At 49.1% G+C, this 26,925-nt stretch overlaps 1 protein-coding gene across 1 annotated transcript in view; it reads left to right on the forward strand.

The window, feature by feature from the left end:
* Positions 1–10,665, forward strand: part of IGFN1 (immunoglobulin like and fibronectin type III domain containing 1) — a 33,694-nt gene extending 23,029 nt beyond the window's left edge. The window contains exons 15-24 of the mRNA XM_082330319.1: positions 289–585; positions 1,210–1,509; positions 2,422–2,595; positions 3,513–3,641; positions 4,124–4,426; positions 5,689–5,777; positions 6,732–6,927; positions 7,551–7,850; positions 8,348–8,674; positions 9,466–10,665. Coding sequence (XP_082186445.1) covers positions 289–585; positions 1,210–1,509; positions 2,422–2,595; positions 3,513–3,641; positions 4,124–4,426; positions 5,689–5,777; positions 6,732–6,927; positions 7,551–7,850; positions 8,348–8,674; positions 9,466–9,479 — 2,129 coding nt within the window. The 3' untranslated portion in view covers positions 9,480–10,665. The remainder of the gene's footprint in view (positions 1–288; positions 586–1,209; positions 1,510–2,421; positions 2,596–3,512; positions 3,642–4,123; positions 4,427–5,688; positions 5,778–6,731; positions 6,928–7,550; positions 7,851–8,347; positions 8,675–9,465) is intronic.
* Positions 10,666–26,925: the final 16,260 nt, after the last annotated feature.

A 26,925-nucleotide genomic window follows, 5' to 3' on the forward strand; every position in this document is an offset into this window, starting at 1 on the left:
TAACACTTTATCAGACCAGATTCTTCATTCTTGTGTCTAGTGTATTGCCCATGAGAAATTTGCTCCAGTCAAAAGGACAGTATGATACCACAAATACGTTGTGATAATTATCCTGTAGCAAAGTACATGTATCTATGTGAAGCACTGAGCATGCAACTAAAGGTGAAGGTCCAAATGTTGTGAGCTTCTAAGCATTATTGGCAGCATCATGAGGGAAGCCCTTCCCTCCAAGGTGAGCCTTATCCTCTTTGAATTGCAGTTTTTAATGACCTTGTATCATCTGCTTAGATCCTCCAAAGGTTGACAAAGTTCTGCTCAAAAACTTAACGAGTGTTCCTACTGTGGCCAAGGCAGGGGAGAAAGTAAAGATCAAGATCCCTTTTGAGGGCCGGCTGCCAGTCAGAGCAACGTGGCTGAAGGACAGAATGGAGCTAGCAGATGACACAAGGATTCGCGTTGACAAAACAGACACCTGTACCATGCTGTCCATCTCCAGCAGTGAGAGAAAGGACTGTGGGGATTACAAAGTCAGGCTGAAGAACGACAGTGGGGTCCTGGAGATCAACTTAAAGCTCGTGGTGATAGGTAAGAGCCCCGTAACATCCACTGTGACTTTCATTGTAAAGCTTAGGCAGGGAACCCATTAACACTGGTGACAGTCTTATTTGGAGCTACTGGGTATTCCAAGATGAACAAGACTGTAATTTTCCACTAAATTGGGGTACAAGCAAAGATTGCTGACATTTTTCTTGCCCTTTAGTACAAGGTGACACAAATCTAGTTTGGTTTTGCATGGCCTCAGCAGCTGAGTTTTGAATTTTGGGCGAGTGTGGGAGATGGGACTATGCGCAACAGGTAAATCTAAAATAGATTATCAAGGCTAAATTCAGCCTACCATAAATTTCTGTGCTCTTTTGGAAGACCAGAAATGGTGTTCTTCCTTATCAGCCAGCTGAACCGGGGCAGTCCTTATGAGAACAATTAGCCCATGGAGCAAGAGTCTGGCTTCCCCCACACTTATCAAAAGTTAGAAAAGTGGAAGTATTGAAGAGGCAATTCAGGTGCCTAGCCCTCGTTCTGCAACTATGCATGTATTCCATCAGAAACTGAATCTCCTAGCTGCTGAGCAAGAAACAGTGTCTGCTCCAAACCCAGGAGCATGGCTGGGTCTGGAGCCAACTCATAGTCTCTCTGTGTTCATCTTTTCAGACAAGCCACAGCCACCTGCAGGACCCATCAAAATTGTGGAAAGCTCTGCAAATGACATCACCATTCAGTGGAAGCCCCCAAAGGACGATGGGGGCAAACCACTGCAAAGCTACATTGTCGAGAGACAGCAGGTAGGTAAGAACGACTGGGAGACTTTGGGAGAAACCCCCAGGAGCTGTACTACCTTCACTACTAACAAAGTGGAACAAGACATGAGCTACTACTTCAGGGTGAGAGCTGTGAATGCCGAGGGAACTAGTGACGCGCTGGAATCAGATGAAGTGAAGGCTGTCAGTAAAGGTAAGGAAGAACTTTTCATAATTGTGTTTGACAGCTATCTGGGAAATTCATTATCAAAGCTGACATCAAAGAAAACTCACTGAATTTTGAATATTTCTACAAATCCAAACTTGAATCACAGCTGTGAAGTCTTCACACAAATCTGTGGAGATTGCACATTGAGACTAGAAGTTTATTGTAGGCTTTGGTGATGCTGAGTGAGACGGTGTTACGTTCTCAGTTATGCTCCATTCTCAATTGGAAAGCAAGTTTCATGGGGGAAATGCAATACGCACCAAGATCAGAGAAAATTTTTCCCAGAATGGCTACAAAGGGAACATGTGAGGCTTTTTCTTAACTCCATAGGCAAAGGAGTGTCTCCATATGTGCAGCATTTTTCAGTATGACCGTTTCATTCCCCTGATTTCCAAACTAATTCTATTCTTTGTTCTTCAGTGAATGTAAACACTAGAACAGTTTTGCCGTGAGCATGACTAGTACTAAAGCAATGCTCTATTCTATTTCTATTTTTCTTCCTTCTACATTCTCCTTCTCATGATCATGAGAAGCCCTGCATTTTGAGTGCAGAGAGATAAGAAAATTCATTCTCTTTCCAGTTTCTGTCATTAAAAGCACGAGTAATGCTGACTTTTCCTACCATTTAAGAAGGTACATGCCTTACTCCATAGGCTGACAGTGGAATTGTCGGTGGTGATGACAGCAGGTCATTCATGAAAACAATATTCAGGAACAGAGATCCATGCTGGATCCTGTTGGTGTGGGGAGTAGGATACACAGCTTCAGGTCTCAGTCAGGTTTTCAAAACACCTCCATATGAATACCTTGGGGAAACTGGAAGAAGAAATGACACAGAACACTTTCTTATCCTGCAATAAAAATATACCTGCTAATGAAACACTGATCTCTTTCTAGCTTCACCTGGTGCCCCAGATCCCCCTGAGATTGTCAGTGCCAGCAGAGACTCCATCACAATATCCTGGAAAGCACCTCGTAAAACTGGCAGTTCCCGAATTGTGGGATACATCGTTCAAAAACGCAAGAAGGGTACCACGACCTGGCTGCCGGTCAACAATGTGCCTACAGCAGGTAGGTAGCTTAAATCCTGGGACAGACTGGAAGGCTTGAAGAAGACACAAAGGTCAGCTGGGTTCAGGAGGTAACACGCTGATCTTTGTGGAGTTGCTGCCTTCTAACTCCTTGCTTTCTGCATAGGATTCTATACCTTTTCACATCAGTGTCTTTCCTCTTGAATTCTTCACCTAATGACTGTCCCCATCACAACCATATTACCCCTGTCTGAAGTTTTACCTTCTTATCTTTCACAGCTCTAGTGTACGTGTTTTTTCACAAGTAAGGTTATACAGCTGTGCCATAGCAAAGCCGGGCCTTGTTTTTATATACAGCTTGCCAGAATGCCTGGGAAGAGGATTATGATTTTCTTCTAGATGGTGAGCAAGCATATGGCTGTAGAAGAGTGTAGAGGAGCTCACTGCTGCATCCTGGGACACAGCTCCTCTATAGATAAACGGATATCTTCAGTTTCTGGAACTAAAGTCTTCACAAATAGAACTACTGTCCTTAGTCCTCATGCTAGGAACTTGGCAGACAAGAATTTATAAATGCAAGGAAGATAAAGAAACCCAAGTGATGTGTATGAGCTCCAAAGTGTGTTTTGACTATAGCTATCAATTATCTATCAGTTGCAAGCTAGGACTCCTTATCTGGTACAGAAGAGTTTAGGATTATCCCATAAGGAAAAGCAGTATTTATCCTTTCTCTAACTTAATAGCTCTCAAATACTGTTTGATCTGAAAGGGAATACAATATACGCATCCCAGAAGTACACATGCACTAGGATAGAGAAGGGCAAGGGAATCAGCAACAGCTCCTGAGAATTATTCAGTCCATAGCTCTACGTGGAGTAAAGGACAACACTGTTGTCACACCCTTTCCTGCTTGGGGAACCGCTCACCTGAGCCAACACGCTCCTTTTCTTTCTGCAGACAAGAAGCTGAAAATGACCAATCTCAAGAAAGGTCTGCAGTATGAATTTCGTGTGGCAGCTGTCAATGCTGCTGGCATAGGAGATGCCAGTGAACCGTCGCTGCCTGTCTTTGCGCGGGATTCCCTGAGTAAGTGCGCTGCCCCCCACCCTTCTGGCTTGGGCATACGTAAAGCTGGCGATGTAGACTGGCAATGTTAGGGGAGAGGCGATGTTTTTAAGTGCTTTGTAAAAGTATGTGAAGACAAAGATCAAATAATCGGGGAATGTTTCGTGGCTGAGAATCCGCTATCAGCATGAGGAAGGAACGGAAGGATTTCCCATGTGATGTCTAAGTCCAGATGTGGCAGGGTCCCTCTGTGGGAGTTATGTGCAGCGTGGAGAAGTATTCAGGATGGGTTGCAGACTGTTTCAGGAGTGTTGCAGATTGTGCTGTATGGCTGGCAGGAGCAGGCACCTGGGTCCAGCTTTGAAGAGCTGGGACAAGGTGGAGGCAAGACAGCAGGGCGGATATCCAGTGCACTTCAGGAATGTTGGGGAATCTCAGGAAGTGACTGAAAAGAGGGGACAGAAATCCTAGAAAAATAGTTTAAATAAAATTTCTCTTTTCAGAATCTCCAGGGCAAGTGCAAGACCTTAAAGTGAGCAGCAGTGACAGCACTAGTGTCACCTTGACATGGAAGAGACCTGAAGCAAACGATGGGAGTGATGTGAAAGGCTATGAGGTGGAGATGCGGTCTTCTAACAACCCCAACTGGACCAAATGCAATAGTCTTCCCATAGAGGTGACTGCTTACACAGTTAAAGGCCTCCAAGCCAAGGAGATCTACTTCCTACGTGTGAGAGCCCTCAATGACAGTGGCCCAGGAGAAGCTGCAGAGCTTGAAGCTTGCATCGAAGCCGCTCCCCCTGTGGGTAAGTCAAAGTGGGCTGCTTTCAGAATGAAAGAGGTCATTCTATAGGTAAAGGGGTGCTGGCAAGGTCTGTAGGTCACTGTGATGAGCTTCTTTCAAGTCCCAGGCTGTAGCAGGAGGACAAGTACTATGTTGCTCCTCTAGAATATGGTCTTATTTGGTCACCTCATCAGGAAATTCTGAAGATTTAGCTGATAATAAATGTGCAGCACACTGTGTTCAGCTCATGCTAAAGACTCATTATGATAAAAAAACGCCCAAAACTGTATTTTCTCTGCAGATTTACATTTTGCCTCCTGTGCGGAGCTATACCACAGTCATGATCACCAGACAGAAACCGCACATACCTTATGCCTACCCATGCTCTTTTAGGGGAAAAATAGAGTTTTCAGTCTCTCTTTATACCGTCTTGTGGAATTAAACATTTTTATTTCATTCTCTTAAATCACAATTGTTATGCTGATTTTTGTGAACTTTACTTTCCTTTTTAATTTTCTAGTTTGAAAGTTTTCACCATTTTCACTTTTTCATCTTCATTTACAATCTGTAGGTCTGGTCTTATTTCCTGCTGTTTGGGAATGTTGCAGAAATACAGAAGTAAGAGATTCTGTGAGGGATTCATCTTCCTTAACTTGGGTCCTAGGGGAAAATGTCTACTTTTGGCCTATGCCTGGAGACTCTCTTTTATAATCAGTCAGTATACAGATGAATATAAGTCCATTTGGGAAGCAGTTTTTTCTGTTTTAACCTGGAAATACTAAATACAATTTATATTGATGAAAAGAGAAAAGAGAAAAAATATATTTTAAATTCTAAACCCCATTATTTTTAGTAAACTCAGACCGGTTTCCCAAGGCTGTTCTGTACTCTGTATCGCACATGTATTTCATAAACGTCCATTGCAATTTCCTTGTCCCCAGATGTCATTTTACACAAAAGATTATCCATGTGATGGGGTAAAGTGTGTCAAAGAGCCAGTTTCTCCATGCTTGAGACATCACATGTAGACAAACATTGTTGTGAATGTATTTTTACATCATTTCCCCTTGCTTAGTCATAGTGATAAATAAGTAGTAATAAAATTTGAAAGGTGTAAACTCTAGTTCTGAATCAAAGAGCTTTTTTTTCCACAGGAGTTTATCAACAGCCTGCAGACTAGCTGTTGGAAAGGTGTTAGGGGTATCGAACACTTGCGTATGAGTTTGTCAGCCAGAGACTCTGAAATAACGTACAACTTTTTATTGTAATCACTGTCTTTTCCAGTTCCTCCCCGGTTACTAATAGATGACACAGTGAAAAGCTTTCTGATTATAAAAGCAGGAAATACCATCCGAGTGAATATTCCCTTTGAAGTAAGTAGTCAAATGTGTTTGTAAGAATTTCCCATCTGTTTTTATGTTGTAGTCAATAGCAGACATGAAAACTGAGCTACTGTTTTCTTGGCATGGAATTCTGTTTACAAGACACGGGACAAATCCTTTAACCTGCCTCTGCTGTGGATGCTTTCTGCCTGAGGAAACCATGAACAAGAATTCAGCTCTAACTCTTGGCATTGGTGTTTTATGAGATTATGGTCATTCATTAACCTCTGCAAACAAGGCACAATGCTGTCCCTCCGACCGTATCAATATTATCATCATCTGGTACTAATCTGTCATACTTGGAGTTTAAAAATCAGTTGGTTTCCTCTGACTCCCTCAGAAGGCCTTGGGGTAGCGTTTCGAGCAACATCCTCTTGACTGTGTTTGTCTTACTAAGCAGCAGGACTTGAGCTGTATGACTTGAGAAATAGGCATGCACTGACAGAAGCGTGCTTTGATGTAAGCTTGGAACAACACAGGTGAAGTCTGGGATGTCAAGAACAGGTTGATGAAGGCAAAGTGTGCGTATTTGCTGGCCTTTCTCCTAATCTCTTGGAGAACAGAGACCAAAGATGGCACAATGGAAAGAAAGACTTTGAGGATGTCTTTTCTTTCCAAAACCAGCAGATCTTTTTAAAAGTAGAAAATACTAACTACTGATGTCATCTGTTGTTCTTGATCTAGCACACCTTGTTTGACATAGTTACCCTGAACACCTTACTACAATAACATTCTTAAAAGACACAGAGAAAGAGAAAAGTTACAAAAGACTTTAGAGTAGCCCTTTATCCAGGGCTCTTACATCCATCTTCGATCCATATTTCTAAATATTACTTTACCGTGTCATATCAGTATACATTTGGGACAAGATAATGAAACTACAGACGTAAAGATGCAATCTGGAGGCAAAACAAGCGGGCTATAGCTCGTGTTGTTCTTTTACAGGCATCTCCAGACCCAGTGGTGACCTGGTTAAAGGATGGCCTTCCTCTTCCAAACCGGGCTACAGTTAACACCGAAGATGGTACCACCCAGCTGCTGATTGGAGCAGCTGAGTTCACTGACAGCGGCATCTACACCGTTGAGCTCCAGAACGGGTTAGGAAAAAGAGAAACATTCAGCTTCCAAGTTCAAGTTACAGGTAACTCACTTGCTACCATATATACATGCAGATTTACTGCAAATAGAGAGTAGGCAACGCACACAGTTCAGCACGGTGAGCTCTGATGCAGTTAAGCCACACAGGCGCCGGGAGAACTAGAGTACAATTTTCCATGAGATTCAGTCTGGCCGCTTTGTGATATCACTTGGCCGTGTCTGCAGGACAGAGCAATCTACTGATTAAAATTACACCCGTCTTCCAGAGTGCCTCTGCTTAAAAAGGCAAGGTGACGCAGATGGATAGTGCAAACCACTGGGGAGCAGTTCATGCTCTTCGTAACAGTCTAAGGATAGTCAGCAGCAGGCGGTAGGACGTTTAGTCATAGCTACAGCTCTATACACTGGCTCCCTAAGAGGTGAAACAGTTTAGCTGTACCAGCCCTCATCTCCTCCCCGTAAGAATGGAAGGAGGCCCAGCAATGCAGACGTAATGCAGCAGAAGTTCAATTAATAGCAAATGAGCTCATGGAGAAGGAATCAATTTTTTGTCCCTTCTAACGACCAGGATGTTTACCTAGCCCCCAGACACAGAATGGACTCAAAATTTTCACGGTTCTGTACTGTGCCACTTTTCCTTTGATATTATTTGCCTTCATCTAACAGATATCCCACAACCGCCTGGACCTATTCAACTGGAGGAGAATGTGCCAAATACAGTGACAGTAACCTGGGAGCCATCAGCATCTGAGAAATGGGAAAATAATCTCTACTACACAGTCCTGAAACGTGAATCACAGAAGGGCTTGTGGCAGCTGGTGGGTGACCTGATCTACACCAACAAGTTCACATTCACCAAACTGATCCCGGGCCGGGACTACTACTTTAGGGTTGTGGCAAAAAATAGCTTGGGAGCCAGTGGTCCGTCTGACACTGTGCAGCCTTGGAAGATTCGAAAAACAAAAGGTAAAACAGGTTTTACAAATAGTTATCTGTGTGTTGTCATGCTTTGTTTCTTTTATTGTTTCTAACACACCATCCTGAAATGGGGGTCTCCTCCTGTGAACGTTGAGTTGCCCAGAACAAGAATGCATAGAGATACCCTAAGAAATTCCAGTTTGGCAGGGAAGGCTTGTCCTTTCTGCATGGACATTCTGCAGATAGATCCCTTATTTCCAGCCATTATATCATGTAATTTGCCACAAAATTAATTCCCAGCAAAATCTAAGGCTTAAGTTTTGCAGAAACCAAAGTTTCTGACTTCAAAGTTAAATTCTGGCTAATTTGAGAAGAACCACAGGTTACAATCCATAGGTGCATGGGATCTCTGGCAATTTGCAGTGCACAACCAAGTGTCGTGATTGAAAACCAGTCCTTTAATCCCTGACTTGTATTGCTGTGAAGCAGTATCTCAGGGTGTGTTTTTATGTTGCTGTTTGTTTGTTTGTTTGTTTGTTTTACAGCTGAATTTCAAGTCAAACAACCAAAATACAGGGGAGTTAATCAAAACCAGCCCCCGAGATTCCTCGTCCCATTGAAGCCTCATGTGGTGACTACTGGGAGTGAGTGCCGTATGAGCTGTGCGGTTGGAGGCCATCCACCTCCAAAGATCACGTGGTACAAGGACAGCAGAGACCTCTCCAATGATCCCAACTATCTTTGTACAAACAACTTTGGTGTCTGCTCCCTGGTTGTCCTAGGTGTCACCAAACAGGATGTAGGAGAATATAAGGTAGAAGCCACCAATGAATTGGGCCGTGCATTCAGCAAAGCCTCCCTCACTATTAAAGGTAACAATGCTTCTCTTCCTTCATCGTGTGATGTCAAGATATGTCATTGCTGTCAAGATGCCTTGTAAATGGTAGCTGTGCAGCTTTATTTACTGACAAGTGTGATGTCCTGTAAGGCAGTGTGTATTTGGACTGCTTTATTGAATTTTTAATTAACCTACTAGTGATCAAGTATAAAACAGAGATAGGAATGAAAAGGCAGACATGGGAAAAACACTTGATTTCTACATGAGCCAGAGGTTTTGGTTGACCTTGAGCAAATATTTTAGGAACAAATATCCCATCTTCATTTAATAAGATAATATCTAGGTTAGATTTTTCTACAGTGCAGGAGCTGCAGAATAGAAGATCCTGCAAGATATGCAAGGTTAGGTGAAGCAGTGAGGAAAAAGCTGGTGTTAGGTGGCCAAAGGCAATGAGAAGGGAGGAGAGAGAGGAACGTGGTATGAGTTAAACGGGGCCATTGGGGATCCTGATGTGAATAGAGAATCAGTGTAGTTGATTGAGGATAAATGCATGGTGGATATAATTATGGATAAATATTGCTGGCAGTTTTACTCAGTTCATTATGAAATATCCTTTACTTTGAGTCAAATATTTGCCTTTTAATTCAGAATACCTCATTGGGATTATACGAGTGGAGAAATGGGTCAGTTAAATCCCTGTAATCCTTTTGCACACTGTTGGTCTTTTTGGCCCAGTAGCATTTCAGGTCCCCTTGCCAGTGTACCTTACAGACTTACCTCCCTCATTACAATATTGAGCCACTTCTTTCTTTCTCTTATTTTCAGACTCCACCCTGTAGCATGACCTTCCTGAGAACATCTCTCCACTACTATGCAAATGAGAAGGTTTTCACTGAGAACTGGCTCTATACGAAGGCTATGTATTTATTTTCAGCTGTGCATTATAGTCTGAGTGTTTTATTTTTCAGATCCAGTAGTTGCATTTTGAACATGATGCTGCATTGTAGTCAAAATGGGGAGAAAAGCTTTAAGAGAATTGTATCTTTTTGTAATGATCATGGCTTTCCACTAGACCTTTAAAACACAGATGAGAAGCTTCAGGAACAGAGAAGATGAGAGGAAAAATAATTGGCCAAAATGAAACTTTCCATGGAGAACACAGGCATGAGAGATCATTCTGCCACGCCACTCACCTGCTGTCAGGCTGCAACAAGAATATGTCTTGACACCAGAGATCTATGAAGCTGCCCTTTTAGCATGTGGTTTTCTAATCCGAAGCAATCATTTTAGACTCCATGTCATTCTCAGCAGGTTTCCTAATTCTGGTAGAAGCAGTTCTGCATGTATTCCACTACCAGTAGCAGCTAAGTATATTGTTTCCCTTAACCCCTAAGTTGAAAAGAGCATCTACCTGCTAGTTTTACCTGGACAAGACATAAATTCTCAGACTAGGCTAACATGGGGTAGAGCTACTCACAGTGAAAATGCATTGATGGGGATGAATGGAAATCTAGAACCAGTTGTATTAGCGTGAGCAGATCAATGCTGTACTTAAAAAACCTACTATAGCAAGTGCTGTAAAAAAGGATGTATCAGTTCTGAACTACCACATTAGTATCACCTTTGAAACATAACTGCCCCTACCTCATGACATTGCTAGAATGTTTTTGCCTAATGCAAAAAGAGGTTAAAAAATCTTCCATGTTTGACCAGAAATCTGAGGTACCACCAGAGATCTTCTGCCGTGGCTGGGGGATTCCATCACTGAGCGGAGGAGGAGACCGGGAAGCAAAAATGTTATGATGACTGTACGAATGTATGGCATTGCTGCCTTGCCACCAAAGGTGCTTTGATGACGGCATCTGGAAGGCAGGAGAGTCTAAATCAAAGACGCAAAGCCACTGGATCCTCAGACAGCCAGTCAAACATTTATGCGGGGCTGAAATGTTCTTTTTGATTATATTTTGTACAATGTTGTACAGACATAGCAACAGTAGATTATGAAATTAAACCATAATTCAGTAAAATCTACCATGAGTAAGTGTTTGTTTTGGAGAAGGAAGCCCAGCCAGTTCCTGAATGCCAATCCATGTCTGTTGCAACAGCGTTTTCAGGTGTAATGGCTGTGTAAGTTCACCCCTCACCCTGTATTGCATATGTAAGTTCATGTTCAATCTTGGAAGAACAGAAGAACAACAAATATAAGGCTTTTATAAGTTTATTTCTTACTAATATCGGAGCATGCTGTTGGAGTGGCAGAGTAGTGCAGTCTCTAATCATGAAAATTAGGTTCAAAGAATATGATAATGTGCATGGCAGCATAAGCCAGCCACTTACTGATCAGGATGTACCCACGGCAAATGATCTCACACTTCCTTCCTTGAAGCCATCAACACCAGCTGCTACTGGGAACATTTATGTTGCATGCTGATCTTAAGCAAGGGTTGTTTTATTTATACCATGGTAACCCTCGCCACTGTATTGTGACCCCTGTCTCAGGCCCTCCTTCTTCCACCAGATGAAGCCGATGTGCGTTCCACCTGTTATATGCAAGAGAAATAGGGGGCTGCTCCCCTTTAAGTGTCTGCTTCCATCAGAGACACAACTGTCTCTTCTTCCCTTTCCCACCATGTGTGGGCTCCTCTGGTTGGTGGTCCCAGCCTATGGGCTGCCAAACCCCTCCAAATCTTGTTACAGAAACCATCTCCCAGGAGAGTGGGGCTTCCCAGGACTGCCAGCATGGACCACCGGGCTCCAGCCTCGCAGCACGTGCCATCCTAAAAAAATGGGTAAGGCAGTGCCGGTGCCTGGCCTGTGCTGTTGGCCATGCTGAGGCTACTTGTCCCTGATACGCTGACATCTCGAGCAGTTTTGGTAGCCAGGTCAGTCAAGTCCCTTGATGTGCTACTTGTCCGTCCTTTGAAAGAGCATGGAGACTGGGCATGGACAGCAAGTGTCCACCGAGCCATCTGCCACGGTTCAGTGGGTGAAACGGGTGTATGTGCTGAGCCAGGAGCATGGGACCACGGTCAAGAAAGCAAGCGCCTGTTGCTACTGCTGAAGGACGCCTTCATGCTCAGTTGGGAACTGCAGTGCTGCACCTGGAGGGAGGGTCCATCGGGATTTAGATGTTTCTTCTGAGGTGGCCTGTTGCTCCATGCAAAGAGGGAAAATTAATTCCTGCAGGGAGTGGACACGCTGTTCCCTTCCCTTGGAGGAGGACCATCTCAGTTTCTGCTTCCCTATCAGCCATGACCTGATTATCTTCCCTGTAATCCGCTTGTTTATGGATCCCTGCAGGCTTGAATTAGGTTCATACCTGGAGATGCACTTGCTGCTGTTTGTACTCTGAATGTGCTAAGAGAGGGATGCTTTCTTGCAAGGCTGAGTGGCAAACACCAAGTTTTCACTAGCTTCAGACTGACTGGCACTGGTGAAGATACTGTAGGAGTCTGTGGTAGTTTCTGTGTAGTGAATGTGCAGCAGTAGGGTTTCTTTTGCTATTTTCTTCTTGACTGATAAGCATAAGGGCCAAGCTTGTTGGAAGGAGCTGAACATTTGAGATTGAAGCCTGAGTGATCTCTGGATCTGGCACAGTAGGAGCAGGGGGCTCTTGCAGGTCTTGCTGAGAGTTGCAGACTTATCCCTGTGCAAAGATGTCAGCATCAATTTGAGCTAGTCCTCTGCTGTTATTCTCAATATTTTATATATTTTATATATAAATAATAATATATATTTAATATATTTTATACATGCTTAAGGTGCTTGTACTTAACACCTGGGGAGCAGGGCTGACATGTCACGCAGGGCTGCAAGACGGAGCGCCTGACTGGTAGTGTCAGTAATTCAACAGGGAACAGGTTGTGTGCACGGGTGAGAGGTGCTCTAGAAATGGCCAGTCGGCACGAGAAGCGGGTGAGGGAGTGTTTCGCGGCCAGCAGTGCTGCTTGTTTATCCTGTGCGCTTTGATTGCAGCAAAGTGGTGCTCCCCCTCCCAGCAATCACCCTCCGAAGAGGAAGAGCAGATGTTGCTGCGTGGGGAGGCCAAAGGGAGAGAGCACGGCCTGGAGGGAGCTGGGGAAGGAGAGAGCTGCTGGTCAAACTTTCCTGGTCTGAAAGTAAGCAGCCTCCCCAGAGTCACAAACAGGAAAGCAGGCTACAAAAGCCTTGGGATCTTCAGAGGTGTCCTGAGCTCTATTTCTCTCATTTCTTGCAATGAAAGTCTTCTCACCTAGGTCCCAAACCAGTTCTCTGAGTGCCAGCAGCGGCAGCAATCACCCAGTCACTGGCACAGCCCAGAGGCAGCACTGATTAAACCCCTCTTGCATCCCTGGTGCTGCTCGTTTGCCACTGGCTCAGCAAATGGATCTCATGCCATGCTCCCTGCGGGCTGGCCAACAGCTCCCGGCACCCTGGGGGTGGCTGAACTCGTGCTCCAGCTTGGTGGTATTTAGAGAAATTATTGCCGATAACCTGTTCTGCATCCCTTTTTCATGGTTTGCTATCACTATTTGCAACTGCTATTTGACTTTGGAAGATGGTAACTGGGGAGCTGGGGTAAATCTGATGGCTCTTCCTTCCAGGAACCGCTTGTAACAATCAGAGGATGTCGTACGGGTGCCCCAGCCTGTGGCTTCGTGTCACCAAGGGCGCAGTAGGGCTGCCTCTGCAGCGCTCAGCCTCTGCTGGCACTTGCCCTGCAGTCCCTTGGAGCCACTCCCCCAAATTCCCATCCGATGAGGGAGCAGCAATACCAGATTAGTGGAGTTTGTCTCTAAAATCAGGTTATGAGCACTGAGGAGAGCAACGCTCCTGAGCTGGGAGGGACAGCTGAACTCTTCTGCTAACTCCCACCCCAGGTGGAGGACGCAGGGCGTGTTGATGAATGTGCTAAGCCATGCCTCCGCCAGCACTTGGATTTTTTTCCCCTCTTTTCGCAGGTAAGGCTGGGCCTGGCTAATTTTGGTGTATGTATCATCACTGCTGAGGGTGAGCAGCTCTGCCAGCTTGGGATGAACAAGCTGGAGAACGAGTTCCAACAGTGTGAAAGCAAAATCCCCTCTTAGCCCTTGAGTCCGCAGAGATGGATGCTGTTAGGGCAGAAAGCAGGTCCTCACACAGGAGCCTTCCTTGGCAGGAGGTGTGCTTGGTGTATTCGGCTGATTTGCAGAAAAAAAAAAAAAAAAAAAAAAATCTCTTGTTAAGACTCCAACTTCTGTGATCTTTGGTGACTTGGAGAATGAGATCAGGTCTGCTCATAAATCAGCAGTGCTTTGCCATGCTGTTTTCTGAGAGCTGCTGTCAGCCCCAGGGACTCTTTAAACCTGCTTTCCTTCCTTGTTGATTTTCCCTTCTTAGACCCTGCTTAGCAAAGACTTTTCTCCAACCATCACAGTCAGTAAGCAAGGCTCTAAGGGGCAAAAGGCCTCTGCTTCTTCCTCTGCAGGTTCCCAGTCTGCTGTGTACTGTGGATGTCCATGTCCCTACGTTTGCCGTGTATGGCTCTATGTCCCAGCTCCCTTCTCTCCAGGATGGGGCTGGTCAGGGCCATGGGCCTCAGCTTTCGGTTGAAGCCCTCTAGAAGGAGATGCTGCTGCAGTCCTGCCTCTGTGTGCACCCAAGAGGTTAAAGGCTGTTTGGGTGATGGTCTGGTTTGGCTGGGAGGCAGGAGGTGGTGTGGGAACTTATGCTGGTGTCCTTGTGGAGCCTTTCAACATGAAGAGCATTGATGCATTGGGCAGTGTAGCATCCTTCCACACGGAAGGCTCTGGCTGTGTTGGTGTGAGTCCATGAGCAGCCCATGAGGTTGAATTCAGGGTCCTTTCCCCTTTGGGAAGGATAACTCCTTCCTAGCTACAGGGGTTCACAGCCCATCCTCCTGGCAGGGCAAGACGGTGATGGATGGACCCTGGGCAGCGCTTGGAGCAATGGCTGCCAACTTTTGCACCCAACTCCTGGAGCCGGTTGCCTCTGGAGATGGCAGTGCTCAGCAGGGAGAGGCAGCCTTTGGAACAGCCCCTGTCCATGCTTCCTCCCTGGCTGCACAGCCGGTCCCATCCCTTCATCTCCAGGGAGTGGTGCTATAGGACTGCAGAGCCCTCCAGGTCTTCCCAGGGACAACGCAGAGAGGGATTTCCAGCCTAGGAGGCTCTGCAATTCCAGCTCCTTCAGAGGCTTGAGACACATTAGAGCCCTGACATCCTCCATGAGACTTCATTTGAGAGCTGCCATTGGCATGTCTTACCTCTAGCTAGAGGGCTGAACGCTTCTTCCTGGATGATGAGGTTAGAACAGGAGTAGCTCTACACTCAAGGGTGCCCTGGCAGCCTCTCCCCAGATCTTTGAGGATGGTGCCCTACTGTAGGCTCCTGTAGCTTAGATCCAAACATCATCATCTCTGCTTCCAAAGCCTCTCTGCCTCTGCTCCTGAGCGGAGTCAGTGCAGCTGGTCTGGAGATGCAGACCAGGAGGTGGCTGCTGCTGGAGCAACCAGAGGGAGGTGAGAAAGGCACATACACCCCACTCAGAGGGGTTTGCAGGCTGTACCGAGGCAGGAATTCAGCCTGCATGGGAGGGCACAGCCGTGGTACTCTACCGCGTGTCCTGCTGCAATCCCTCTGTGCCACGCTCTCAGCTCTGGCAGCATGGCTGGAAGAGGGAGAGACCTGGGAGCAGAGCGTGAGTGCACACCAGCCACTCCAGTTTGCATGAACCAGGCCCTGTGGTCGCCAGCCCAGGGCAGCGTTATGTGGTGGGGCAGGATGGGGGCTATACCTTCACTTAGGTCCAGCTCAGTGTCCTGCTGTAGGTGGGCGAACTAAAAGTCAAACTGCTCTGGTCTGCTTTCAGTCTCCCATGGCTCCCTTCCTTTCTTCAATCTCAGGTAAGACTTTTTTTCGTTTTATACTGTCTCCCATTCCCCATGGAAGCTGGTCAGCCAGGCAGCCAGTGCGCTATGAACTGGGAAGCAGAGTGCAGTGTGAAAGGACTGATGTCAGCCAGCCCCGGCCTGCTTATCCCAGTCTGTGCACTTGCACTGGGAGCCTTGGGGGAGCTCCTAGCCCTCGTGAGAGGGATGAATTTGATGCTGATCACAGCATTGCCCATTTTTGAAGGAGGGAGTCCCAACTCCAGAGCATCCTGTAACACCTACACCAGGACAGTCTAGCGAGGGAGGGATGCTTTGTGCCGGGGGATGCTGGTTTGGGCAGTGGCCCTCCTGGGGAGGGTGAATGGGAACCCAGTGGGATGTTGGGTTGCTCCATGGCTTGCTTGGAGGCAGGGGTATGGAGGACCTACTCTGCAGGGCCAGCTTTGCTTGATTTGTTCAAGGGAAGTAAAAGGAACCAGATCTCTTCCTCCACCATGTCTGTCTGGGGAAGGACAGACATGGGACTAGATGGAGGACAAGATGGACCCACTTTCTGACTCTGTTGGTCCTGGATCTGCACTGGTTGCAACTTCCCTCCCTGGAGTACTGGGATACTCCACGTGCAGGGACAATGGTCCCAGTGGGAGAAGCTCTACTTCCACCAGGTTCCCAGTCCTTACCCTTTGTCCCTGCAGGTTTGAGATGCCATGGGCGTGTGGGTGCCTTCACCATGTCCCCCTGGCCCTGGAGGTCCCTTCCGTGCTCTGTCAGTACCATTTAAGCTGTAATCTCTTTTCTGCATTACACAGGCAGCCTGTTGATGAGTTAGAGGGGTGCAGGCACTGAAAGCTAATATTGCCTGGGTTAGTCACCCTCAAATGCTCTGGGACACCTGGCTGAAATTCTGCTGCAATTGGCGATGCAGAGAAGTAAAACTGGACAAGTCTGGAGTATTTCTAAACCCTCTGCAGCATGTCTCAGCAGTGATTCAGCATCTGATGGGAGTCTGGCAGCTGCCCATCTCAGCTGAGCCTCTCGTGTGATTTAGGCAGTTGATGTAAAGCTGCAGCTCTCAGGGTGCTTCCTGGCCACGCTTACCGTGGTGCTGGATTCACAACAGGGTCATGCGAGGCAGATTCTGTTCATAGGCAGCTTTCCTATAGGGCAGCACATTGAGATGCACAAGCTTCTGAAGCTTCTCCACCCCAATGGACCTGGTAGTAATGCTGGCAGTGCAAAGCTGGATGGAGGTGTCGACCAGACTGTAATTTCCTACCTAATCTTACTTCTGGGCCTGCTAACATGAAAGACAAAAACCAGATCCTTCTGCAGAGGGCCCTGGCCAGGCCGGGTCGATGGGCCCAGGCCCCGGGGTGAGGGTCAGCAAGGCTCAGGGCCGGGTCCTGCCCTGGGGGCACAGCAACCCCCGGCACCGCTGCAGGCGTGGGGAGGAGCGGCTGGGAGCTGCCCGGCGGGAAAGGGCCTGGGGGTGCTGGTTGACAGCCGCTGGACATGAGCCAGCAGTGTGCCCAGGTGGCCAAGAGGGCCAATGGCATCCTGGCTTGTGTCAGGAACGGTGTGGCCAGCAGGAGCAGGGAGGTGATGGTGCCCCTGTGCTGGGCACTGGTGAGGCCGCCCCTCGAGTGCTGTGCTCAGCGCTGGGCCCCGCACCCCAAGGCGGCCATGGAGGGGCTGGAGCGTGGCCAGAGCAGGGCAGCGAGGCTGGGGCAGGGGCTGGAGCACAAGGCTGGGGAGGAGCGGCTGGGGGAGCTGGGGGGGCTCAGCCTGGAGAAGAGGAGGCTGAGGGGAGCCCTCGTCGCTCTCTGCAACGGCCTGAAAGGAGGCTGGAGCCGGGGGGGTCGGTCTCTGCTCCCCAGGAACAAGCGATGGGACGAGAGGGAACGGCCTCAAGCTGCGCCAGGGCAGGGTTGGGTTGGGTATTGGGGAAAAACTTCTTCCCCCAAAGGGCTGCCAGGCCCTGGCCCAGGCTGCCCAGGGCAGGGGCTGAGTCCCCATCCCTGGGGGGATTTAAAAGCTGGGGAGATGTGGTGCCGAGGGACATGGTTTTGGGGGGGGACGTGGCAGTGCTGGGTTAATGCTTGGACTTGATGATCTTAAGGGTCTTTTCCAACCTAAATGATTCTATGATTCTGTAAAAACACTGCAGCAAGGATGCCATTAGCCATTCATTGCTAAAGTCAGGCAAGGTGAATACGGTGTGGACTGGATCTCCACCTGTGTTACCACTGAACACAGTCTGTGGGCCATAGGCGTATGATTGAACTAAGCGCTGCTCTATCTGCTGGAGCTCGCTGTTCTTCAAGGAGTTTTACTTTAAGCCAGGATGCAGCAGGCAGCACCAGTTCAGTAAAAGGTGATGCCATGTGTGCTTGGTTACTCTCACAGCAGCCTCGGGAGGCACCTTGATTCATGGAAAAGATCCTGTTAAGCCACAAGGAGCTGGGGTGTTTGCACAAAGATCAGGAAATCATTGGAACATCTGCGTAGCTCATTCTTGCTGTAAAAAGGGACTTTCGAGGCCTCCAGCTTCACTCCTTTCTCTCTGACCAGCCCTGGCACCACCAGAAGGACTGCGTATCTGCCCCATGGGCTGTGGTCCTCCAAGGGGCCAGAGCTATCTGAGAGCTCAACTAAAAAGGATCATGTTGAAACGAAACTCGAGGAAAATCACCCAGAGCAGCAAACCGTAATGTGCTTGTACTGGCTGACGCTTGTTTCCTTTAGCCTCACCAGTGCCACTGGCTCCTCCTCGCCCTCCGCAGGCACAGCCTTCTCCAGCAGATGCAGATTTGCATGACAGACCCAGAGGCACTGACATATGAAGTTCTGTTACCCTGCAAATGACATTTCTTCTTATTTGCTTACCCCTGTGCAAGTGAAGACGCTCTCGGACATGTCCCGAACCACTGGTCTGGGCAATGCCATTCCCTCTAGGGTGGCCTCGGAGTAGCTGGAGTTTCTAGAGGCGTTGGCTTGTTCAGCTCTTCGTTTTCTGTGTCTACAGCTCTGCCTTTCTCTCCTACCTTGTCCATGCACAGCTGCCTGCGTTCTGCACGGTCCCATTGCTGGGACGGTGGCTGCCTTCCCCCTTGCCTGCTGCTGCTGCTTCTTTTGCTGCTGGAACTGCTTAGCGCCGTGCAGGCAAACCCAGACTTCTCTGCCCTCTTTCCCCTCCTCTCCCTCACCCACCGTACCACAGCTCCTTCGCTGGCAGCAGCAGCCACCCCGGCTTTCCCCAGCTCTGCTGTAAGGCTGGCAGCAGGCTGGGGTTGTTTTGCTTCCTCCAGCAGACTGCCGCCCGCCTTGCCTGTGCCTACACCCGGCTCTTGGCTCTTCTGCCTTGGTGTGGCACGTAGTGGCCTTTGTTCTCGCCCGTTGCATGGTGAGCAGATGAAAGCCGACCATGAAGCATAATTTATAGCTAGCTTGAAACACAGTTTTGGCAGAGCAAAGCACGCCAAAAGATGTAGCAATGCCTGAGGAGCTGCGCTCATACTGCTTATCAAATGATGCTTGAAAGGCTTGGTAATGCAAGAGGAGGGTTGAGTTGCTCAATTCTAGCAGAGGATAAACTGCCTCTATTACAGGGACACGTGTTTGGGAGCAAGGAGCTGATAGCTGGCTTTTGAAAACTTGTCCGGCAAGGCAAATCACAGCTTCAGGAGCCCTGGCCCAAAGGGCAGCGAGGCTGCAGGAGAGCGCCTGTGACATGCCTAAGCAGGGCTGCAGCACCTCTCCTTGCTACCCTCCTAGAAAACTGGCCCAGAAAGGAGCTCATTGCCTTTCATACAACCAAATATGTGAGTAAGCTTCACGCCGATTACCCCAAAATCTCTGGGCAGCAGGAATTCGGCACCGGCACACCCCGCAGTGATGCGTGCTGACTGCACAGTTACCTCCAGCCACCAGGAAAGCCTGGCCGTGAGTCAGACGTGTGGCAGCCTTCGCTTGATCGGACAGACGGCAACGACCAGCCACTGCAGCAGCCCTCTCCTGCTGAGCAAGTGCTGCGCTGCCGCGGGTCCAGGGCAGAGCCCTGGGCAGCGTGCGAGGAGCACGTGCTGGCGTGGACCACGCACCCTGGGAACGTGGTTTGCCTCTTCCAAGCTGATCGTATGGCAGAGGCCTGGAGCATCCCTGTCACTGCTTGTCCCTGCTGTCTCTGCTATGAGATGCCATTCTCCTGGCTGCTGGCCCTCTGCGGTGGAGGGAGTCTCGTGGTGCTTGAGGAATGGCAGTTTTGTAACGTTGCGGGGTGGGAAGGAAGCTCAAAATGTCACCTGGTCCTTCCCCTGCTCCAGTGCAGGACCCAGTGCAACCAACCCTTGCTCAAGAGAGGTGTCTGTCTTCTAAAAGACTTCCAGTGCTGCAGGGTCCGTGTGTTACTGGGGTACAAGGCACTTGCCCCAAATCACCGGCAGCTTCTTTTTTTCCCCTCAAGACCCCTTTTTCAGTCTGCTGGTAGGAAGAGTCCAGGAACTATCGTCCCTGTTAACCATCCCTAGCAGCCAGGATAGGTCAGAGTTTGGGTGACCTAGCAGCCTCCTGTCCCCTGGGACAGCGCTGAGCCTTTTGGACACTTGTGTTTCCTGTGTGGGAAAGATCAGGCAACGCGGGAAGATGCTGTGATGCTGCAGAGGCCGTTCCAGCAGCTGTGTTGGGGCTGTTGAGCTTTTTGGGTTCCTGGGATAGCTGTTGGGGGCCTTAGAGGAATCTGGGCCACACATGGATGATCTGCTGGAGTCCTGTGTGTTTGTGTCCCGATATGGAGATACAGTGACCTGCCTGTCCAGGTATACGTGCGCTGCCAAGGAGCGGGGTCCAGGGAGCAGCTCCAGTCCTGACCCAGGCTCCTCCATTCTTAGCTCACTCTTCAGCTTTGATTTGAGTTATTCCACCCAACTCTGTCCAGGACAAAACCTGGGTTTCATGCTGTAAAAGCCCCACCCCACCACTGCCCTCAAATTATTTCTGACATTTGAGCCAGTCAAAAAAAAAAACCAACCCTCTGAGAATAATAATTACATCGTAGGCCACCGCATGGGTCTGAAGAGCGTGATCCATAGATGCAGCCTGCTCTGAAGAGGGATATCCCAAAGCAGGGTGACCAGGAGCCTGTCCGTGCTACCTGCCTCAGGACCAGGGATTGGTCTCTGTCCCTCTTGCCTTAGCTGTGATGCCACTGCCAATGTCACCGAGCAGGGAAGACCCTCAGGACATCCCTGGGCTGGCTGGGAGTCCCCTTGGCCAACACTTCTGTGTCCTAGCTATTGGGACAGGACTTTTTGTACTGCCCAAAGCCGAAAAAGTGTCCTAGTTGCAAATATGTCCTCTTTTCCTTCCCACAGCTGGTGTAAATGCTTTGAATGCCGTGTGCTGTGCCAAGGACAAATAGTTTCCCTTCCCAATGAGGTCCTGCTCCAAAAGCGCTTGCTGGGCTGCAGTAAGGTGCCCTTTCCGCTCCTGTTCAGCTGCCCACAAGGGCAGGAAATTTCCAGGATTTGAGGCCTCAAGTAGAATGTGGAGTAGAGTTGTCTAGAAAATTCGTGTTAAAACCCTTTTCTGCGCAGAAGGCTCTTAATTTTATTTTATTTTATTTTGCCAAATCAACTTAAAAAGGAGGTTAAAAATTATTCAGGGCAGCTACTACTTAATAACTATTGGAACATCATTTCTGGTTTTCTAGATCAAACATTTGTATAAAATTTCAAACTGTTTTTACTATAAGAGGAAGACGAGGCACTTTGATCTACAGAAGCAAGGTAAGATTTTTTTCTTCAGTCATTCCTAAGCAGTAGAGCAGTCCTTAATGATTTAATTTTAATGAAATTATATGTGTATTTCAACCTCAGCAGTTACTACGTCTTTAAAGGAAAGAGAAATTGCTTTCTGGTGTCACAGAAGTGGTGAACCTACTCTGCAAACTTGGCGTCTTCACACTGCAGATCATTAGCTTTGAGTTTTGCAGAAATGGTAAACAAATATGGTAGACCCCAGTGTTAGCCACATTTTAGCTGCCAGACTACTCATTCCTACCCTTTCACAGGGACCTTTGCAGTCCCCCAGATGTTATGAATGACTTACTTTGTAGTTAAAAATTACTATATTTGGCCAGTTTGGTTGCACAGTGATCATCCCTAGTCTGTGCAATGAAACTCTCCGTAAACCCATCAGGCTGGTGGTCAACTTGCTTAAAACCCCTTTTTTCCCTTGTCAGGGAAGATGGCTGGGGCCAGACCACACCACGTGTGGGGAGGCTGAAGGAGGTGGTGCCCTCAGCCTGGAGAAGCAGAAGCTGAAGTGGGCTTACCCAGCAGCCTTCCTCCACCATGGGAGGAAGGGCCAGGTCCTTCTCCAAGGTGCACCAAGCAAGAACCAGTGACACTGGGTAGAAGCTGCTTTTTCCTGTGAGAGACGTGCAGCCCTGGGATGGGAGCTTTTTTTGAGGGTATTCAAAACTCAGCTGGGCAAGGACTGGAGCAACCTGAGCTGGCTTTGCAGCGAGCCCTACTTTGACCATGATGTTGGACTCAGGACCTCTCGAAGTCCCTTCCAACCAAAATCTTTCTATGATTTTCTCCCAGTGAAGGGCAGCGACACGTACACACATGCAATAGCTTATTGCATCCTACAGAAGACTTGAAAAAGGGAGATGGCCCTTGACCATGACCTATCTCTCTCGGGCTTTGGCAGCCTCGAAAATGGTAGGAGGAGCTGGTGCAAAAACCACAGCCTGCTTTCTCTGCGCCAGGGCATGTCGTGTGTAGGACATTCCTGCACGGATGACTTGATTAGTTGTTTCCATTATAAACCAGGGATGGGTGTGTGCTGTCCTCCAGCAGCATGGCAAGAGGTGAGGGATGCGCTCTGGAGCATGAGCCTCCTGTTGTCCTCCTTGGTCTTGTGTCGTGGTCAAGACATCAGACCCCAACTGAGGGCCAAGCACTACTTCTGCCCCAGACTCCACTTTGGACTTGTCAACTGGTGTTGCCAAGTCCCGCTGTGATGCCTGGGGCTGCAGGGATGTGGAGCAGGAGCCCAGCCAACTAGCCGGGAGGCGGAATAAATTGCATCCTTAAACGAAGGCCGAGGGGAGGTGCGCACCTCCTCTGCCCCGAGCTCTCTGAGCTGGGTGTCGGAGCCAGGTCAGGCTGTCCCGGTGGTGGGGCAGCCGTGCTCCCTCCCTGGCATGCTGTGCCATGGGGAGAGGGGCTGGACTGGCAGTGCCGCGCTTCCCGGAGCAGCCCAGCTTCCCCTCTGCACGTATAGACAGAACTGCAAAAATTTAGCCTGGCACTTCAGCATATTTCCAATAGAGAAGGGATTTCACAAGAAGTGATCTGGCAAAAGGATCTTGGAGGCCATGCAAGGACCCGCACTGAGTGTGCAGGTACAACTTGAATGGTTGAACATACCCTTGGACACCAAGGAAGCCCCTTGCCTCTTCTCTAGCACTGTTACCCGAAGACCGTTCATGTGCCCGGACGTAAATTGGCTTTGAAAATCTGTTTTTCCCTGTTTAGTCTGAATGTGAACATGTGAATACCCGTCCATCTTGAAAGCCCGTCTCAGCATGGACTCTTCCTGGAAAGCAGACACGAGTGAAAAAGATAATCTGTGCATGACATGTATAGTTTAGCCTCAAATACTATCTCTAAAAGCTAGTGTTAGATTTCATTATTAAAATAAAAAATATTCTTAAGAAATAATATTAGTAGTGCAACTCATGTAGATCTATTGATTGACTCGTAGTTTTTATTTAACAGGGTTTCAAAGTTTATTTAGAAAAGAGAATGAACTTCTAGGTTATCTGGTTCATCCTTCAGGACTGGGATTATTATTATCATCAAAGTCCCTCCCTGCACCCCGCAGCGGATGCCAGGTGAGTAAATAACGTCCTGCGAGGACCTCCTCTGCCCCACGCTTGATGTCCATGTGCCCTCTTCATCCCCCCACCCCACTTTGTCTCCTTGTGCTTTACTCTGACACCACAGGACCTCTGGGCCCTTGGGATAGGCTGGAATGGAGGACAAGTCCCCAGGGGTCAGCCCTGCTCCACGTGTCTCCGATTCAGTGAGAGTCTCCAGCATGAAGTAGAGATGTTCCGCCATAGTCCATGGTATCCAGAGCCTTCCCCAATGGGGGCCTGGTGCTGCTCACTTGGTCTTGGGAGTAACTTGGGAGTCTGTGTCCACTTCTCAGTCATCTTCTCTTCTCCTCCTTGGCCAGGGCTTCTCGCAGCAGCTGAGGCTCCTCCAAGGACTGCAGAGGGGACAGCCCCACGTGTAGGTGGAGGAGGGTCTCCATCAGCATGGCCTGGTGCATTTCATGCCAGGGAGGAATTAGGTGCTGTGCAGGCATCAGAGCCTTCCCAAATGCAGGATGGGAAGGTTTCAAGGAGGATGGGGAGGCAAACTCCTCCAGCAGCTGCTTTTCCAAATGAGAGGATGAGCGTGGCTTCGATGTGACTGATGAAGGACACCGTCACCCACCACAGATCCCAGTGGACAGCAGTGCCAAATGGTGCTGGTGTCAGATACCGATGGGATTAACGCTGCAGGACACTGTGCACATGGGTTCAGCCCAATGTTTTCATCTGGAGAGAACTTGCCTACGTTGGCAGTTGCAGACAAACCCTACTGGAGTTCAGGTAGGCAAGAGGCCAGGCCTGGAGGACAGGTAGTGAGACGGCATCACCGCAAACTGGTGATCCCGATGCTTGGGCTGCTCTGATCCTCTCTGTGAGAGGGCAACCATGCCAATGTCAAACAGTACCTTTGTGCTTAAGCTAGGATGAAACTCTGATGGGACTCCCTATTGTAGGGCGTGGGGAGAAATAAAACCCTGTCCCAAAGCCCTGCACTGAAACAGTGCGCTGGAGGGAAGGGGAAAGGCCCCGCTGGTGCCGGGAGTACCTGCACCTCCCTGCAGAGCACATGGTGATGGAGTGATGGTGCTGCCAGATGTGATGTGGGCACGTGGCCACGTGTAACCTAGTGGAGCAGCCAGTGTTTGCCATGGCGTGGTTCGCAGGCCACGTGGTGCTCGCAGCCCTCCTCCGCTCCCGGTCGCACCCCGTGTTCCCCATCTGTCCCAGGGGACTATGGCGTGATCACCTGCCTCTCCCTGCTCCCCCTGCCAGAGGCTGCTTTAGTGAGTCGGGTCACACTGGGATATGTTGCTAAATCATTACATAAACTGGTCCGCGATGTTTCCTCCCCCACCAGCCATGCAGGGGATTTCACAATGCCGTGGAATCAAGGGCATCTCACACCATTTACACGCTCGCTCCCTTTCTAATTTTGGCCCTGTCATCTCTGCACCTTCCACGGTGGGAACAAGCTCTCCCTTCCCTGCAGTGTTTCTGAGCTGGTCCAGATTGCAACAGGCATGGGAAGACGAGGAGTCCAGGTACCATCCCAGCTGAGATGTCTGTCTACCTACCCTTCTCCACTTGGGTCCCCAGCTGCAGGAGACCATTCACACCTATTTGGTTATAGTCACCTCGCTGAACCATGTCTTGACTTATGGTGGGCATGGGCTCAAGCCCTCTCCTTGACTTTCTGTGCAGTGCATTCATATGCTCCTGGGCCTGACAGCATCGCCTCTGGAGATGGTGCCCCACACCCTGGCCCTCCCTCCAACCACTCCTGGAAGCAGCAGATGCAGCTGGCAGGATCTGACTTGACCGCGTTTACAGGGCACCACCCAACACTCACGCACCCCACAAGGTCTCCGAAACACACTTAGGTTTTCTCTGGGTTTTTTCATGGCAGTGTGGGCTCTTCTCCCCTGTCTAAGTGTGGTTATTCCAACCCCAACCATCCATCCTCAAGCATTGTCTCCATTGACAGCCAGTTCCCTCTGGACTTGCCAGACATGGGATGGCATGGACAGCGGGGACTTTTCAACCCATTAAACATCTAGAAGCAAGAGAGGCACTGGTCAGGTCCTTGGGTGGTCTTCAAGACCTAGAGAAGCAGAGTGGGTAGATGAAGCTAGGGAGAAAGTGTCTACCACAGAGGCTGTCAGGTCTTCTGGGCATGGTCAAGCAGGATTCACTGCCATTTGGCAGTGGGAACACAACCTTGCTGAGGGGCTGGCACATCCTCACAGGCAGCCACAAGCCCCAAGTGCACATGGCTGGACGTGGTGGGCAGTAGCATGACACAGACATGTAGACCAACCTCCCATGCTTATCTCAACAGCATTACCCATTTTCAAGGGAAGCCTCTTGCAGCAACCCCAGGTAATTGTTCCCCAAGAACAGGCTGCAATACCACCAAAGGTAAGTAAGTGCCATGAGCACAAGGAGTCCCTTGTTGCACCCATCCCCTCCCACATGTCCTCTCCTGCAGATATAACAACCTGCTACTGAGGTGCACCAGCACCAGGGAAGTCCTTGGGAGAGGGCCAGCCGCAGAGATCCTGAGCTGGGATCTTCATGCAGTCCCCTGGGACGCAGCCCGCAAAGGAGTTCGTTACCCCAGACTCACTCAGGCACTGTCACAAGCTTTGCCCTTGGGCTGCTGGGCAAGGACTGTAGCAAGGAGGGGCTTTGCCAGCAGGGTCCCACATGGTAAGTCTTGGTGCGAAGCATCTCCCCCACAGTGCATATCCTTCACAGAAATGGGTGAAGAGAAAACTACAGGCTGAGCTCACCCTGAACTGGACATTGCCCTGGCAGAGAGTACTGGGTAGAGATGGGAGGAGATCGGCAGCTCCTTGACTGATTTTGTAGAGGCTCCTTAAGTGAGATGGGGACACAAGGAGATGAAAACTGGGTGGACCGGCCAACTTGATGTCATTCTCCTGGAGCAGAAGCAGAGCTCCTTCCTTTTCCATCACCATCCTCCCCACCCAGGGCACCTGCCTGGTGCCTGCCCTTCCCTGGCAGCTGCATGGCCACTCCTGGTGCTTCTTTCCAGAGTGACCTGCTGACCAAGGCATGTCCCTTTTTAGCTGCTGACAAGCCTGCACAGCCCTCTGAACTGTAAGCAGTTCAGAGTTGCGATGTTGTTGCTCATCAAAGGTGGGACCCGGGATGTGACTGCTTGTCAGGGAATGTCCGAGTGTAGGGAAGGGCAGAAGGGACAACCTGTATCCTCAGCCTTGATAGCGCTGGGTCTGGACCTGCTGTCAGGCACCCGCGGGTTCCTGCACAGAACTTTAAGGGTGATCTCCACCTCACAGATGTCCTGCCCTGCTTTGTGTCCCCTTCTGTGCATTACATGTGCCATCTGCCACAAACAGGGGCAGCAAAAGCAGGGAACCAGGAACCAGCTGACAGGTCCAGCTGACAAGGGCAAGGGCTTGTCCTGCTCTCCAGCCCGAAGATGGTCAGGAGTGGAGCACAGGACACACAAGGAAAGGCTGGGAGGGCTGAGTTGGTT

The sequence above is a fragment of the Platalea leucorodia genome, assembly GCF_965183815.1.
Source record: "Platalea leucorodia genome assembly, chromosome: 19".
In the NCBI taxonomy this organism is placed as follows: domain Eukaryota; kingdom Metazoa; phylum Chordata; class Aves; order Pelecaniformes; family Threskiornithidae; genus Platalea; species Platalea leucorodia.